A 14051-nucleotide genomic window follows, 5' to 3' on the forward strand; every position below is an offset into this window, starting at 1 on the left:
ACCACCCCGCTATTGGTCCGTCGGCTTACTGGTATAAGTGAGATGGGTTGGACAATACGGTGCGCTAAATCACTCAACCCACCTACTCCGCCAGAGCAATTAACTGGGTTGACGCCTCGGTCGGCCGTTCGGGTCGAACACATTTTTCATCCTAGGTAAACCATAAAAATGGATGGAGAGCTAGGAATGAAAGATATTGTACTATGTGGATACAATACTCTTATTGTCATATAACTTCATATGTTTCAAAATAATTGTCACTCATATTAAGAAATGTAATTAATATTAGGCTTAATCCAGTTTTTGGTCCCTACCCTTTGTCATAAATATGGCTTTAGTCCCTCGCCAGAGCAAAGGTGGGGATTGGTCCCCAGTTAAGTGCAAAATAGTTGGCTTTGGTCCTTCCGGCCGGTTGGGTCAACGCCGGAGCTCCGCCAGCTGATGTGGCCCTTGCCACGTCAATTAATGAGCCTCGCTGGATTTTTCTTTTCTTTTCATTAAAATAAAATTAAGACACACTAATTAACTTCCTAATTATTTACATATTTTAATAAATAAAAAGCAAATTAAATAGAAAACTGGACTGCATCTCTGTTTGTTTCTTCAGTCTAGTTTTCTTAGATCTCACCATCTCTGTTGTTCATCTTCATTCCATACTCTCACAAATTTTCTTAACATTTTGCCAGAAAGAAAGGAAAAAGTGGGAAAGAAAGAGAACAAAATCCAAAAACCATAACCTACCCAAAATCCCCAACAACATCAAAATCCCAAACCCAAAATCTCTTTCTCAAGACCACCACCTCATCTCCATATTCCAAATCTGACGCACCAACCTCAACTACCACACGACGTTTTCTTCTCCTTCCTCCCATAGCAACCTTCTAACATCACAAATCAGATTGACAAATTGAGGTTGGCAAGATCTCTGCTAATTGATAATAGAAATTGGATTTCCAAAAAAAAAAATCCAACCTTTGAAGCTTCTGCTCCTCTTCTAACAGCAAATCTCCACAACCACCTCCTCTGTTCAAATCACATAGCCGCCGCTTTGTATCCCCTATCCATCACTGTTGAGACCTCAGCCAACCACCTCCTGCCCGAATCGCGACCTTCTCCTCTTCCCCAAATCACGCCGCCGGCCACCATCGGGTTTATTGGTAGTTTTTTTTTGCTGCTTATATTGTGTTCCACGAATTAAGATGTTTTGTTGTTGTTCGTGTTCCACGAATTGGGGTTGTTCTGATTTGGGATGAGGAAACCCTAGATCTAGTTCTGAGCATTGATTTTAAGGTTTTTGGTGAATTAAATGGAAGAAGGGGTTGTGATGATGAATTCTTTTATTTTCCGGATTTTATGTTTTTAATGCCGGAGAAGATGATGAATATGAAGATGAAGAACAGAGATGAAGAGGAACCCAGGAACCCTAATTTTTCTTCAGCATGATGAAGAAGATGAGATGAAAGAAGCTTTGGTCCTCATCCTTCTATTTAATTTGCATTTTATTTATTAAAATGGGTAAATAATTAGGAAGTTAATTAGTGTGTCCTAATTTAATGAAAAAATAAAATAAAATCCAGCGAGGCTCATTAGTTGACGTGGCAAAGGCCACATCAGCTGGCGGAGGTCCGATGTTTACCCAACCGGCCGGAAGGATCAAAGCCAATTATTTTGCAAAAAACTAAGGATCGATCCCCACCTTTGCTCTGACGAGGGACTAAAGCCATATTTATGACAAAGGGTAGGGACCAAAAATTGGATTAAGCCTTAATATTATTAACTTTTGGAGGGAAAATTTCATTTAATTTGCATTAAATGTGTTAGTCTTATCTTCTAGCAGGTTGTACGAAAATTTGAGCTAATTCGACTTAGGCGTGGGCAATCTAACAGTTCTGTGAGAGAAGGGGTCATTTTCTTGCAATTGGCCAATGGACTGGGCGAGACCCTAGGGTCCCTCGCCCAGGTGCGCCCGCTTGGGGCGACGAGTGGACTAGGGAATTGGGCCTTCTCCCAGGAGGCCCAACTGTCCCATTAGGAGAAGTTAAGGGCGCCAAGCCCAACCCTTGAATCTATAAATAGGGGACGATTACCAATTGTAAGGGACTCTTAGCTCATTTGAGAAACACAAGCTTGAAATTCAGTTATTTTCTCTCTCTAAGCAGTTACGCTCTTACTCTCTCTAGATTCTCACATCACGATCCTCTCGCTATGGGTACCGTACCTCATATCTATGTTCTTGGATAGAACATTTGACGCCGTCTGTGGGGAACGATAGATTTCGATTCCCGGACACGTGGATTGTGATTTGGTTGAGAGAAATTCGATTTTCCATGAAATTTATTCGGTTTTCTGGAATTTTGGCTGAATTCTTAGTTCCCTGGTGAAGCCTAATGGAAGCACGTCGTGACAAAGGAAGGAAAGGCGGAGACACGTGTGCGATTCGTCATTGCATCGTGCATACGGCAGGCGACAGGAAGAATCGGGAGATGAACTGTTGACATTCGAGACACCGAGCACTCACATAAATTGGAAATGGTTAATCCGCGACGTTAATAACCGCCTGAAGCAGCCGGATGGAGAAGAATGGTGCGCTTACCACCGTACAACAGACCACGATACAGAGGAATGTCGCGATTTGCTGCGCGCGATGGAGTGATTAATAGCGATAGGGGAACCAATCAGTCCTCAGAGAAATCGGGCCTTAACGACTTAGAAGGCGAGCACGATTGCAGGAGGATTTGGTGGAGGTGGAGTCACTAGTGCTGTGAGGAAGAGATACGCAAGGGCAGTGGATGCGGTCACGGAGACTCCTTTTGGTTTTTTACACCCGGACATTAGACTTTCACCCGCAGACTTTTGCAGAGTAAAGCCACACCTGGATGATCCGATTGTGGTCCCACTGCGTGTCAACCAACTCAATGTTCAGCGAGTGCTGTTGGATTAAGGAAGATCGGCGGACATCATTTACGGTGATGCGTTTGAACGTTTTGGTTTGAAAGAAGAAGACCTCACTCCCTACGCGGGAACTCTTGTGGGGTTCGCAGGCGAGCAAGAATGGGTCAGAGGTGTTCTCGACCTTGATACTACATTTGGTGAATTTGAGAACGCCAAAACACTGAAGGTGAGATACCTAGTCCTCGGGGCGGTGGGATCTTACAACATGATAATCGGCTGGAACACTTTGAGTTGTTGTAGACTAGAAGAGTGCAAGGGAATGCTATTGCAACGCGGTGGAACGGTATGGGAAAAAGGGTGCTTCGAAAGGCCACTGATGTAACGAAGTCGATGTGCTGGAGGAGGACCTAGATCTGAGAGGCGAGCGGCGAGCCAACAAGCCCACGCCGACCGAAGAAACTAAGGAATTGAAGTTTGGCGAGAAAATCCTCAAAATTGGAACTAGGTTGACTGAGAGTCAAGAACAAAGGTTACCAAAACTATTAGGTGAAAATCTGGATCTTTTTGCTTGGAGTCACAAAGACATGCCTGGAATAGACCCAAACTTCATTTGCCACAGGCTGGCATTAAATCCCGGCGTCAAACCAATAACCCAGACGCGCCGGCGAATGGGCGATGAAAATGAAAAAGCGATTCAACAAGAGGTTAATAAATTGCTGGCGACAGATTTTATTCGAGAAATCAAATATCCGACATGGCTGGCGAACGTGGTGATGGTGAAAAAGGAAAATGGAAAATGGCGCATGTGTGTGGACTACACGGATCTGAACAAAGCGTGTCCTAAAGATTCCTACCCGCTGCCGAGCATCGACAAGTTGGTGGATGGGGCGTTCGGGAATGAGCTGCTAAGTCTGATGGATGCCTATTCAGGGTATCACCAAATCAAGATGCATCCCTCAGACGAGGACAAGACAACCTTCATGACCGCCATAGTGAATTATTGTTATCAAATGATGCCTTTTGGATTAAAGAATGTCGGGGCGACGTACCAACGACTGATGGATAGAGTTTTTGAAGATCAAGTGGGAAGGAACAGGGAGGTTTACGTCGATGACATGATCGTAAAGTCAGTTTTAGGAATCGATCATCATGAGGACTTCTCCGAAGCTTTTGGCAGACTCCGAAAGCATAACATGAGACTCAATCCGGAAAAATGTTCTTTTGGGATACAAGGTGGGAAGTTCTTAGGCTTTATGATAACATCAAGGGGCATTGAAATCAATACAGATAAGTGCAAGGCAATTCAGGAAATGAAGAGCCCAAGCAGTGTGAAAGAGGTGTAGCGCCTGACGGGGCGGATCGTGGCCCTTTCCAGGTTACTCCTTCAAATGCCTCAAGAAAATCACAGCTTTTGAGTGGAGTCCAGAATGCGAGGAAGCCTTCAATCGCCTTAAGGAAATGTTGTCTGCACCGCCCATTCTATCGAAGTCCATCCAAGGTTTCCCTTTACATTTGTATTTCTCCGTCAGCGACCACGCAATCAGCTCAGTAATTCTTCAAGAAATAAATGGTGAACAAAAAATAGTTTACTTTGTAAGCCATACGCTCCAGGGGGCGGAAGTCAGATACCAAAAAATAGAGAAAGCGGCGCTCGCCGTACTCGTTGCCGCCAGGCGCTTAAGGCCTTACTTCCAAAGCTTTCAGGTAAAGGTAAGAACTGATCTACCTTTGCGACAGGTGCTGCAGAAACCAGACTTATCAGAAAGGCTTGTCGCGTGGTCGGTGGAACTGTCAGAGTATGGTTTGCAGTACGACAAGAGGGAAAAGGTTGGGGCACATGCTTTAGCTGATTTTGTGGTAGAATTAACGCCAGAAGTCGGTGAAAGGGTGAACACGCAGTGGACGCTGTTTGTTGATGGGTCATCAAATGAGAACGGGAGTGGAGCAGGGGTCACGCTGCAGGGGCCTGGGGAGTTAGTACTAGAGCAGTCTCTAAGGTTTCAGTTTAAAGCTAGCAATAATCAGGCAGAATATGAAGCTTTAATTGCAGGTTTGAAGTTTGAAATTCTGGTTCTCGCACAGGACAGATGTCGAACACGATGTTGGGACAATCGGTTCGACAATTGCACAACAGTACATAAATTAAGCCACAACGTTTAATACAGTAGAAACAACACAGTAGCAACAATATAACAATAAAGAACACAGAGGATTGGTAACCCAGTTCGGTGCAACATCACCTACATCTGGAGGGCTTCAGCCCGAGAAAGATAATCCACTATTATAGAGAATCAAGTAAAAAAAAGGTCTTAACATAACTGCCCCAGTTCCCAGCCTTTCTACCTATTCCTACCCGTGGTTTATTACTTAGGTCTCCCCCTAAGAATGAGAACCCCCTCTCACTTTCTCTCAATCACTGCCACAATGATTTAACAACTCACAACAAGAGCAAAGATGATCTCAAGATCAAACACATATTTGAAGAGATTACAACTCAACTAAACAAACCAACTCTAAGCCATATGATTATCAATGGAGGCAGTAGAGAGGTGTACAAAATAACAGAACAAGGACTCACAAAACAAAACCCTAAAAACCCAATCCTTGGGTGCCCAACGCACACTTTGCAACTAGGGTTAAGCCTCCTTAAATAGACATTCACTTGTGGCTTGGATCTTCAATGGGCCGAATGTCATAGAGTCCACAACAGCACTTCTGGAAAGAATCTTCAAGGAATCAAATCTTACCATAATAAAGAAACAGAACCAAGTAAAACAGAATTCAAACTTTGAGATAGACTTGGTTCACACGTTATCAATCTTGTTACTTCAGCCAAGATTAAAAACAAACACGCCTTCAGAAGATAAAACACACAACATAGAATAAATCTTCTGAATCACCATCCAGTCAGCAGCCCAACAAACAACTTGATTTCAACGATTGAACTACCAACATACATAAGCACAACATGTTGCTCCAGATGTTGGAACATATGGTTGCACATCATGTTTTAAGCAAAATGCAGCCAATCAAAAGAACTACAAAGTTGGTCATCGAGGTTCAGATCGATAGTTTGCTAGTAAGGAAAAATTCGCTGTTGGTGGCAAACCAAGTGAATGAAGTATTCCAGGTGAAAGATTCGGTCTTGATAAAGTATTTGGAGCGCGTTAGGCTCCTGCTGAGTCGATTGAAGGAGGTAGTGGTCGAGTTCGTGCCGAGAACACAAAATCAAAGGGCGGACGCCCTGGCAAAACTGGCAAGCACTCGGAAGCCCGGAAATAATCGGAGTGTGATCCAGGAGACACTCGCCAATCCAAGCATAGAAGGAGAGCTCGTAGCCTCTGTTGACCGCCAAAAGACCTGGATGGACCCCATCATGGAGATCTTGGCGGGAGAGCCAAGTGGAGTGATGAAGTATTCAAAAGAGCAAAGGCGAGAAGCAGGGCATTACACACTACTTGATGGGACGCTTTTCCGGCGGGGATTTAGCTCGCCCCTATTGAGGTGTCTCCCACCCGGTACGTATGAGAGCGTTATTGCGGAGGTTCATGGAGGGGTTTGCGCCAGCCACATAGGAGGGAGATCCTTGGCGAGCAAGGTCCTTAGGGCGGGATTTTACTGGCCCACGATAAGGAAAGATTGCACGGAATTTGTAAAGAAATGCGAAAAATGTCAAATGTTCACAGACTTACCCAAAGCCCCGCCAGAGCAGCTAGCCACGATCAGCTCACCATGGCCTTTCGCCATGTGGGGAGTTCACCTCGTCGGACCTTTCCTAACCGCTAGGTCACAGATGAAGTTCATCCTCGTGGCGGTGGACTATTTCACCAAATGGGTAGAAGCCGAGCCCCTAGCAAGCATTACTGCAGCAAAGATCGTAAACTTTTACTGGAAGAGAATCGTGTGCCGGTTTGGGGTCCCGAGAGCGATTGTCTCAGATAATGGAACGCAGTTCGCAAGTAATCAGGCGAGGGTGTTCTGTGAAGAAATTGGTATCCAGAGAAGATTCTCTTTGGTAGAACACCCTCAGACCAATGGGCAGGCAGAATCAGCTAATAAGGTGATTCTGCGAGGTTTAAAGCGTAGACTTTTCGAAGCAAAAGGAGCTTGGTTGGACGAGCTTCCGGTGGTGATCTAGTCTTATAACACAACACAACATTCAACAACGGGGGAGACCCCTTTCAGGATGACCTATGGCGCAGACGCCATGCTGCCCGTCGAGATAGACAATAGCTCTTGGAGGACGGCACCGCGGTTTGAAGGCGAGAACCCTTCCAACATGGCAATGGAACTGGATTTGCTATCTGAAACGTGGGACGAGGCTCGTATCAGAGAGGCGGCAATGAAGCAGCGGGCTGCAGCAAAGTATGACATGAAGGTCCGCCCAAGGGCGATGCAGGAGGGGGATTTGGTGCTTAAGAGACGAACCGGGAACACGGGCAACAAGTTAAACCCGATTTGGGAGGGCCCTTACAGGATTTTGAAGGTATTGGGGAAGGGGGCCTATCACCTAGAAAGCTTAGATGGGAGGCGGGTGCCATGGTCTTGGAATGCGGCGAGACTGAGGTACTATTATAGTTGAAGTTAAGGGAAAGCCCGGCTTGGCACAAGGGCGAGCAACTGATGAACTAAAAACAAATACACGTTCTTGTTCTCCATCTCGGGAGTTTGTTGGCAAATAACGCCCGAATAGTAAAAACAAAGACACGCTCTTGTTCTCCATCTCGGGAGTTTGTTGACTATAACGTCTGATTGAAAATACAAAAATTGTATCCAGCCATTTCTATCACACTGAATTGCGGCAAGAGCTAGGTGGGAAAAATTCCCTGAAGGTGGCGATCCCAACACGACCTTGATGTCTGGGGATCGCTCCGGAAAAGCCGATGCCACTTGCCGTCACTCGTCGGCGATGTGTGCGGATAAGCTTCTTATCCATAAAACCTCCCCGAAATATGGGCGAGCGGACCTAACTAGGCTAAGTCTCGGGCAACCTATATGGCCATTGGGACCCGAGCGATTATAAGTCCTCGCCAAGCAAAGCTGGCCAGGCCACGCTTGATCTTACGGGAAATATGGCGTGAACAAAGAAACTGAAAGGGGGTGCGGAAGAGAGTGAGGAAAACGTAGGGAGCGTTAAAACAGACGTAGGGAGTAAAAATTAACTGGTTAATTAAAAGACGGAAGTACAACGATAACAATTAAACAAAGCAAAAAGAAGTTGCATTAAAATTATTCAAAATAAATTAACACATCATGTCTTCTTCTCTTGTTCCACAGCATCCCCAAGGTCGATGACGAACGCACTGTCGCAGGTGCGTGTCAAAGTATTTCTGCTTTGAATGCAGTACAAGGTGTTGAACACCAGGATCGATCTCACGAGGACTTGATGAAGTATTAATTGATATTAGAGTAAAACTAAAGCAAATAAAAAGGGGGTTTGGTTGATTATCAAGTAGAAAGATAAAAGATTGAATTATCAGATAAAAAGAACATTAGCCCTCGGATTATAACATTCAAGTGCAACAAACCTTCATTGGTTATAAAAGATTAATTCAGCTTTTCAAAAAGGCTCTGAGTTGAATCCAACCTTACAATAGTGAGATGGAACCCTGATTCTTCAGGGAACAATCGTTCAGAATATGATTCGTTCTAGTTAAGAAGCTTGGCGATCGTCGCTTCAAAGTACAAGAACTATCTATGCCCACGGAATCCTCAAAGCTAACAACCGATCGGCGTTAGAGATCTACGTTCTTAGAGAACGAATTCACGATCGCTTCATCGTCTCATCATCAGTAAAAGAATCATCTAACTGAGTCAACTCGCTTGGATAATAACAATTAAAACAGAATATTACTTGAATCCAAAATAATATTCAAAGCAAGAATTAAAGAACATAAATCAACTTTTTCCTCGCCCAAGTGCGCCCGCTTGGGACGACGAGTGGACCAGGGAATTGGGTCTTCTCCCAGGAGGCCCAACTGGCCCATTAGGAGAAGTTAAGGGTGCCAAGCCCAACCCTTGAATCTATAAATAGGGGACGGTTACCAATTGTAAGGGATTCTTAACTCATTTGAGAAACACAAGCTTGAAATTCAGTTATTTTCTCTCTCTAAGCAGTTACGCTCTTACTCTCTCTAGATTCTCACATCACGATCCTCTCGCTATGGGTACCGTACCTCATCTCTATGTTCTTGGATAGAACAAGTTGCGCAAAAGGAAGGGAAGAGAAGCAAGATTCTAAGGTGGCTGCTACTTCTTTTCAATCTTTACTTGTAGAGTCAATCAAATATCTTTTGGTATTTCTTTCTTTATGCAGTATTGTTACTCTTATCATGAGCAATTTTTTGTTTTCTTATCAAGAGCAATAGAGCTTTTTTAATTCATATTATATGCATTTAAATATTAATATTTGTAGGATGTTTAGAAAACCTCTTTAAATGGTTAATAAGTAAACTCCACAATTAAATGAGGTTAAAAATGTCCTAGAATAAACTCTAGTAGCCAAGGGAGGTTTAAAGCTGTAAATAATCTCTTGCATTTAAGGGAGGTTGAAAACTCCCGTTAAAAAAAGCTTACGGGTAAGGGAGGTTCAAAACCGCCGCTAAAAACCGCCGCTAAATGCCTATGCAGGTACCCGGGTTTGCTGAAAAACGCCGATAATGATTTGTGGAGAGTGTAACTTCGGGATTTTTCAAAACCCCCGCTAAGTAACTCGCGGGGGTTGAAAACCCCCACTAAATGCAAAAAAAAAAAAACCCCACTAAATAACTTTTTTTTTGTAGTGGTATTCGTTTTAGTTAATTTGTGCTTGAATCGATGCAAGTTTTTTACTAATTCTTATAGGAACGAACGTTATATTAAGAATTAGGAAACACAGGAGCAAATTTGTTAGACCTTCCATACTCTTAGGAATAAGAGTAGAATCTAACTGTGGTGGCTAGTATAAGAAATTTTAATCTTCAATTCAAGGGTCTAGGTGCTCGTAACACAGACGTAGTAATTGAATTGAAAGTTTTGCTTAACTATTAATTTAGTAAGTAAGAACATAGGCTAAATCACCATAGAGAGAACTCTCAATTTCATACAAACACTGTTTTGTTTAAGGCATAGATTAAATTGGTGAAACTATACTCAGGTGTTATCTTTCTCATATAAATTAAAAAATATTTTTAATTTCTTTATTTTATTTCTGAAAAATTCAACAATTGAATCAAACCACCTCAATCGTATTTACTTTTATTCTCTAAATCATAGAATTAGTTTGAATCGATAATTGAACACAATCCCTTGGGTACGATATCTTTTATATTACTACGGGCAAATATGTATACTTGCAGATTGGCTTATCACGAATATAATGAATGAAAATAATGCGTCTTTGGTATCTTGGAAATATGAAAACATTTAGGATTAATTGCACATTTGATCCCTCATGTTAGTGTTTATAAGACTTTTGATATATCATGTATCGCAATTATGTAATTTGACTCCTGATGTTAGTGCGTGATCTTGATCCCTGAATTTTTAATTTGTGAAAATTAGGTCAATCTATAAGATGAACGTCTAATTGATACCATCATGGTGCTCTTTTTATGTGGTGCTCTTTTTATGACCTTGGATCTGACCATTGTGTCGTTGGGATGCGATCTCATTTAAAAAAAATGAAATTATGTTAATTTAATTAATGGAATTAAAAGAACTCAGATTCAAGTGAGTTTATCTTCCTCCATTCCAAAATTTCAAGAATCATCTTCCACACACCTCCTTCAACAAATAAAAAAAATCAGATTCAAAGGTTTTATATTACATCTTAAATGAAGACATGAAACAACTTCTTCCTCTTCACTCATCTCTTCTAACAACAAAAATTCAGAAACACAACCACCGCACCTGCCTTCTCCTCTTCTCTGCCTTATTTTCTAACTCACAACATCATCAATGATATCCAGAAACGAACACAACAACTTGAACATGCATCATGGTAAGCATAGAAGCATCATGACTACTTTTGTGGCCTTAACTAGTTCTCGGTGGAGGAAAGAACTCACCTTTGGGGTGAAATTGCTACTGCTCCACCATTCTCCCAACCCTTCCAGATTTCCCAAAAATTTGTGCGGTGCTAGTCTTGAAACTTCTAAGGCATGAAAGAAACAAAACAAAAGATTTAAATATGTGCAATTCGAAAATATAAACAAAATAAATGATGAAGTCGGATCATATTAATTAGATATAACAAAAAGTATCATGATCAAGATTGGGAAAATAAGGATCTTTATATTTGGGGATGAATTTCTCAAACAACATGGTTATATTGTGCTGAAGAATAAATCTATCACAGCAAGAATACACAAATTCATGAAAATTGAAGTAGAATTATTGAATATATAAATCAAGCAAACACAAATCAAAAAAATGGGAATTTATCACCATATCAGAGTAAGAAATTGAAAGAAGGTACAATATCTTCTCTTAATCGCTTTGGACATGTTGCGTAGTCGTAGAGAAAAGAGAAGAAAGAAGTTTGAGGGTGAAGGAGAAAGGTCGTAATAGAGAGAGACGAAAGAGGTAAATCTACTCGCAGAAATGGAGAAAGTTATGGCAACTACAATGGTGTGATCAATTAGAACTTCAAACCCCTAAAGTAGGAGATTCATTTGCAGTGGTTAGTTCCCTGCAATTATAGGGGTCCACCGCAGAGGTTGCTGGCTAGGGAACATATGGAACAACGAAGACCCTAGCATGGGTTTGATACTAGAACATGGTGGTTCACAATATGGGTGATGGTAGTGAATTGAAGTTGATCGTTCAGGTGAAGGTTCTAGTTGTGGTTTGGTATTGAGGTGATGATCAATGGAAGAAGATGATGATGATGAAGAAGAAGGATTTTTTGGGCTAATTAATTAAACCAACCTAACTAAAATATATTTAATTATATAGTTTTAAAAAAATACATGGCATCACAGTGACACAATGGTCAGATCCACGTCATAAACGAGCGCTACGTCAGTAATTTTTTGTTAAAGATTGGGTATAAATCAAAAGGAATGGCCCTGTTTTCATAAATTAAAATTTCAATGACTACAATCGTTTCTTTTAAACACTTGGGAGACAAATCGCACAACCGCGATAAATTAAGGACCAAAAATATAATTCAGCCTTTAGATACTTTACATTTAGTATGTAGGAAGAATTTTAGGTGGATGAGGTATCAATGATATAACATCACTTAAGTAGTTCACTTAGCATATAAACCATTGTAGACAAAACTATCCAAACTCATGGTCCATTTCAAGTCTTCGTGCTCTCTCTCACTCGTAAATATCATTAAATGAATTTAAGGTTTTCAACCCAATATTTATTCTATCATTAATTATTTCTTGTACCTCTCTCTCTTTCATAACTATTATTAAATGATTTCAAAATTTTCAACTCGCTTTTATTGTTTTCATTAATTATTTCTCATGCCATTATGTAAAAGGCTTTAAGGTGTGGTGGTAGGTCGGGGTACTGTAGTCATTTCATATACTTTAAATCTTTAATATCATTCATTCAATTTTTGTATTATTATCTAGCATGTGCAATTTCAAGTCAACAATTTTTGTTTTTCTCTCATAAATACCATTAAATGAATTTAAAGTTTTTAACTCCATACCATTAAATTGAAAGAAGCTGGGATCCCTTAATTAAGCATCACCGTTGGATCTATATATCCATCTTTTTCTTCTTGTTTTCACATGGTTTTAACCATGTATAAATAGACACTCCTAAAGCTCTATTTTCTCATCCCAATAAATAAATACACAGACACACTCCTAGACTTGGAAGCACACAATGACGACAAGTTCTTCATTGCTTAACCTCTTCTTCCTTCTCCTTACCTTTACCATAAAACTGAAATTTGCCATTGCTGGTGGTACTGTTAAAGACATAGACGGCAACGTTTTGAATATTACAAGCAAGTACTCTATCTTTCCGTCAATTGAAAATCATGGCGGAGTTACGGTTGCTAAAACTGGGGTGAAAAATCAACTACTTGTTGTTCTCTCTAGCAGCGCCTTGCCAGTCACATTTACAGACTCCAATTCAACAAAGGCCATCCTTACCGATGACATTGTATTGGTAAATTTCACCAACATTCCAAAATATAATGGTTCTTCTTCTTGGATTGTTATCTATGATAAATCGGCTAAAGTGCCATATGTAGCTGTCGGTAGTGCTAAAGATTACCCTAGTCACCAAATTAAGACGGGAACCTTCAAAATTGAGTCCATTGGTGCTCTCTACAAGTTTGTTTTTTGTAGTGATATCGCTAACACATCTTGCAAAGATGTTGGGGTATATCAAGAGAATGGTGGAATTAAACGTCTAGCTCTCACTGGAGACGCGTTGTTAATTAAGTTCAAAAAGGATAGCATATGAATGTATATGTATTATCTTCTATTATTAATAATCGTTTTAGATAAGTCATAGTAACATTAACTCTTAGATTCAATCCTTTGAAATTCTAAACACTAATAAGCTCTTAGAACAACAAGAACTACAATTATATATCCGTATTCTATGTTAGTTTAAATTTTTCGAGAAAAAAGGAATAAGTCTGCTTATATCTCTAAATTTAGCACTCGTTACATATACTTGCACCTCAGTTTTTTAGAAAATTACACTTAATTGTCACTTTATGTGCTTAACTTGCATGATGTAACGCATTTTTTAAAAAAGTTAAGCATACTTTATTCTATTTATATACAAAAAGTACATTAAGTTCAATAGTATCAAAGAGAATTAGTTGTGGATCAGTGATTCTAAAGAAAGGGAATCACTTATTGAAGTAGCAAATTATTGTCACAAGCATTCAGAAATATCTCTTGTTCTTTATCAAAGTTTTGACAAGCCATTTGTGGAAAAAGCAATTAGACAGTATGTAGAAAGTTTTGAAGTCTTGTGCTAAAAAATTAATTGTGGATTAAGTTAAAGATATAATGAAATTGTACATTAAATTGTCAATTTGTGGAAGAAGAATGTTCATACTGATGTTAGCTTCAAGTTAAGAAATTTGTTTCACGGTGAAATATAGTTACGAGGGGAGTAATACGTCATAAGAAGTCAGATGATTAAGAAGAAACATCTTGGAAGTCAAATTCCCAAGAAGCCTCATGTGC

The 14051-nt window shown here is 40.6% G+C and overlaps 1 protein-coding gene across 1 annotated transcript; it reads left to right on the plus strand.

Moving 5' to 3' along the window:
• The first annotated feature begins 12680 nt into the window (after positions 1–12680).
• LOC130735474 (kunitz-type serine protease inhibitor DrTI-like) lies at positions 12681–13380 on the plus strand. The gene has a single exon (XM_057587444.1). It carries the CDS (start codon positions 12724–12726, stop codon positions 13309–13311), a length of 588 nt encoding a protein of 195 aa, XP_057443427.1. The 5' UTR covers positions 12681–12723; the 3' UTR covers positions 13312–13380.
• Positions 13381–14051: the final 671 nt, after the last annotated feature.

This window comes from Lotus japonicus, chromosome 2 (genome assembly GCF_012489685.1).
Source record: "Lotus japonicus ecotype B-129 chromosome 2, LjGifu_v1.2".
In the NCBI taxonomy this organism is placed as follows: domain Eukaryota; kingdom Viridiplantae; phylum Streptophyta; class Magnoliopsida; order Fabales; family Fabaceae; genus Lotus; species Lotus japonicus.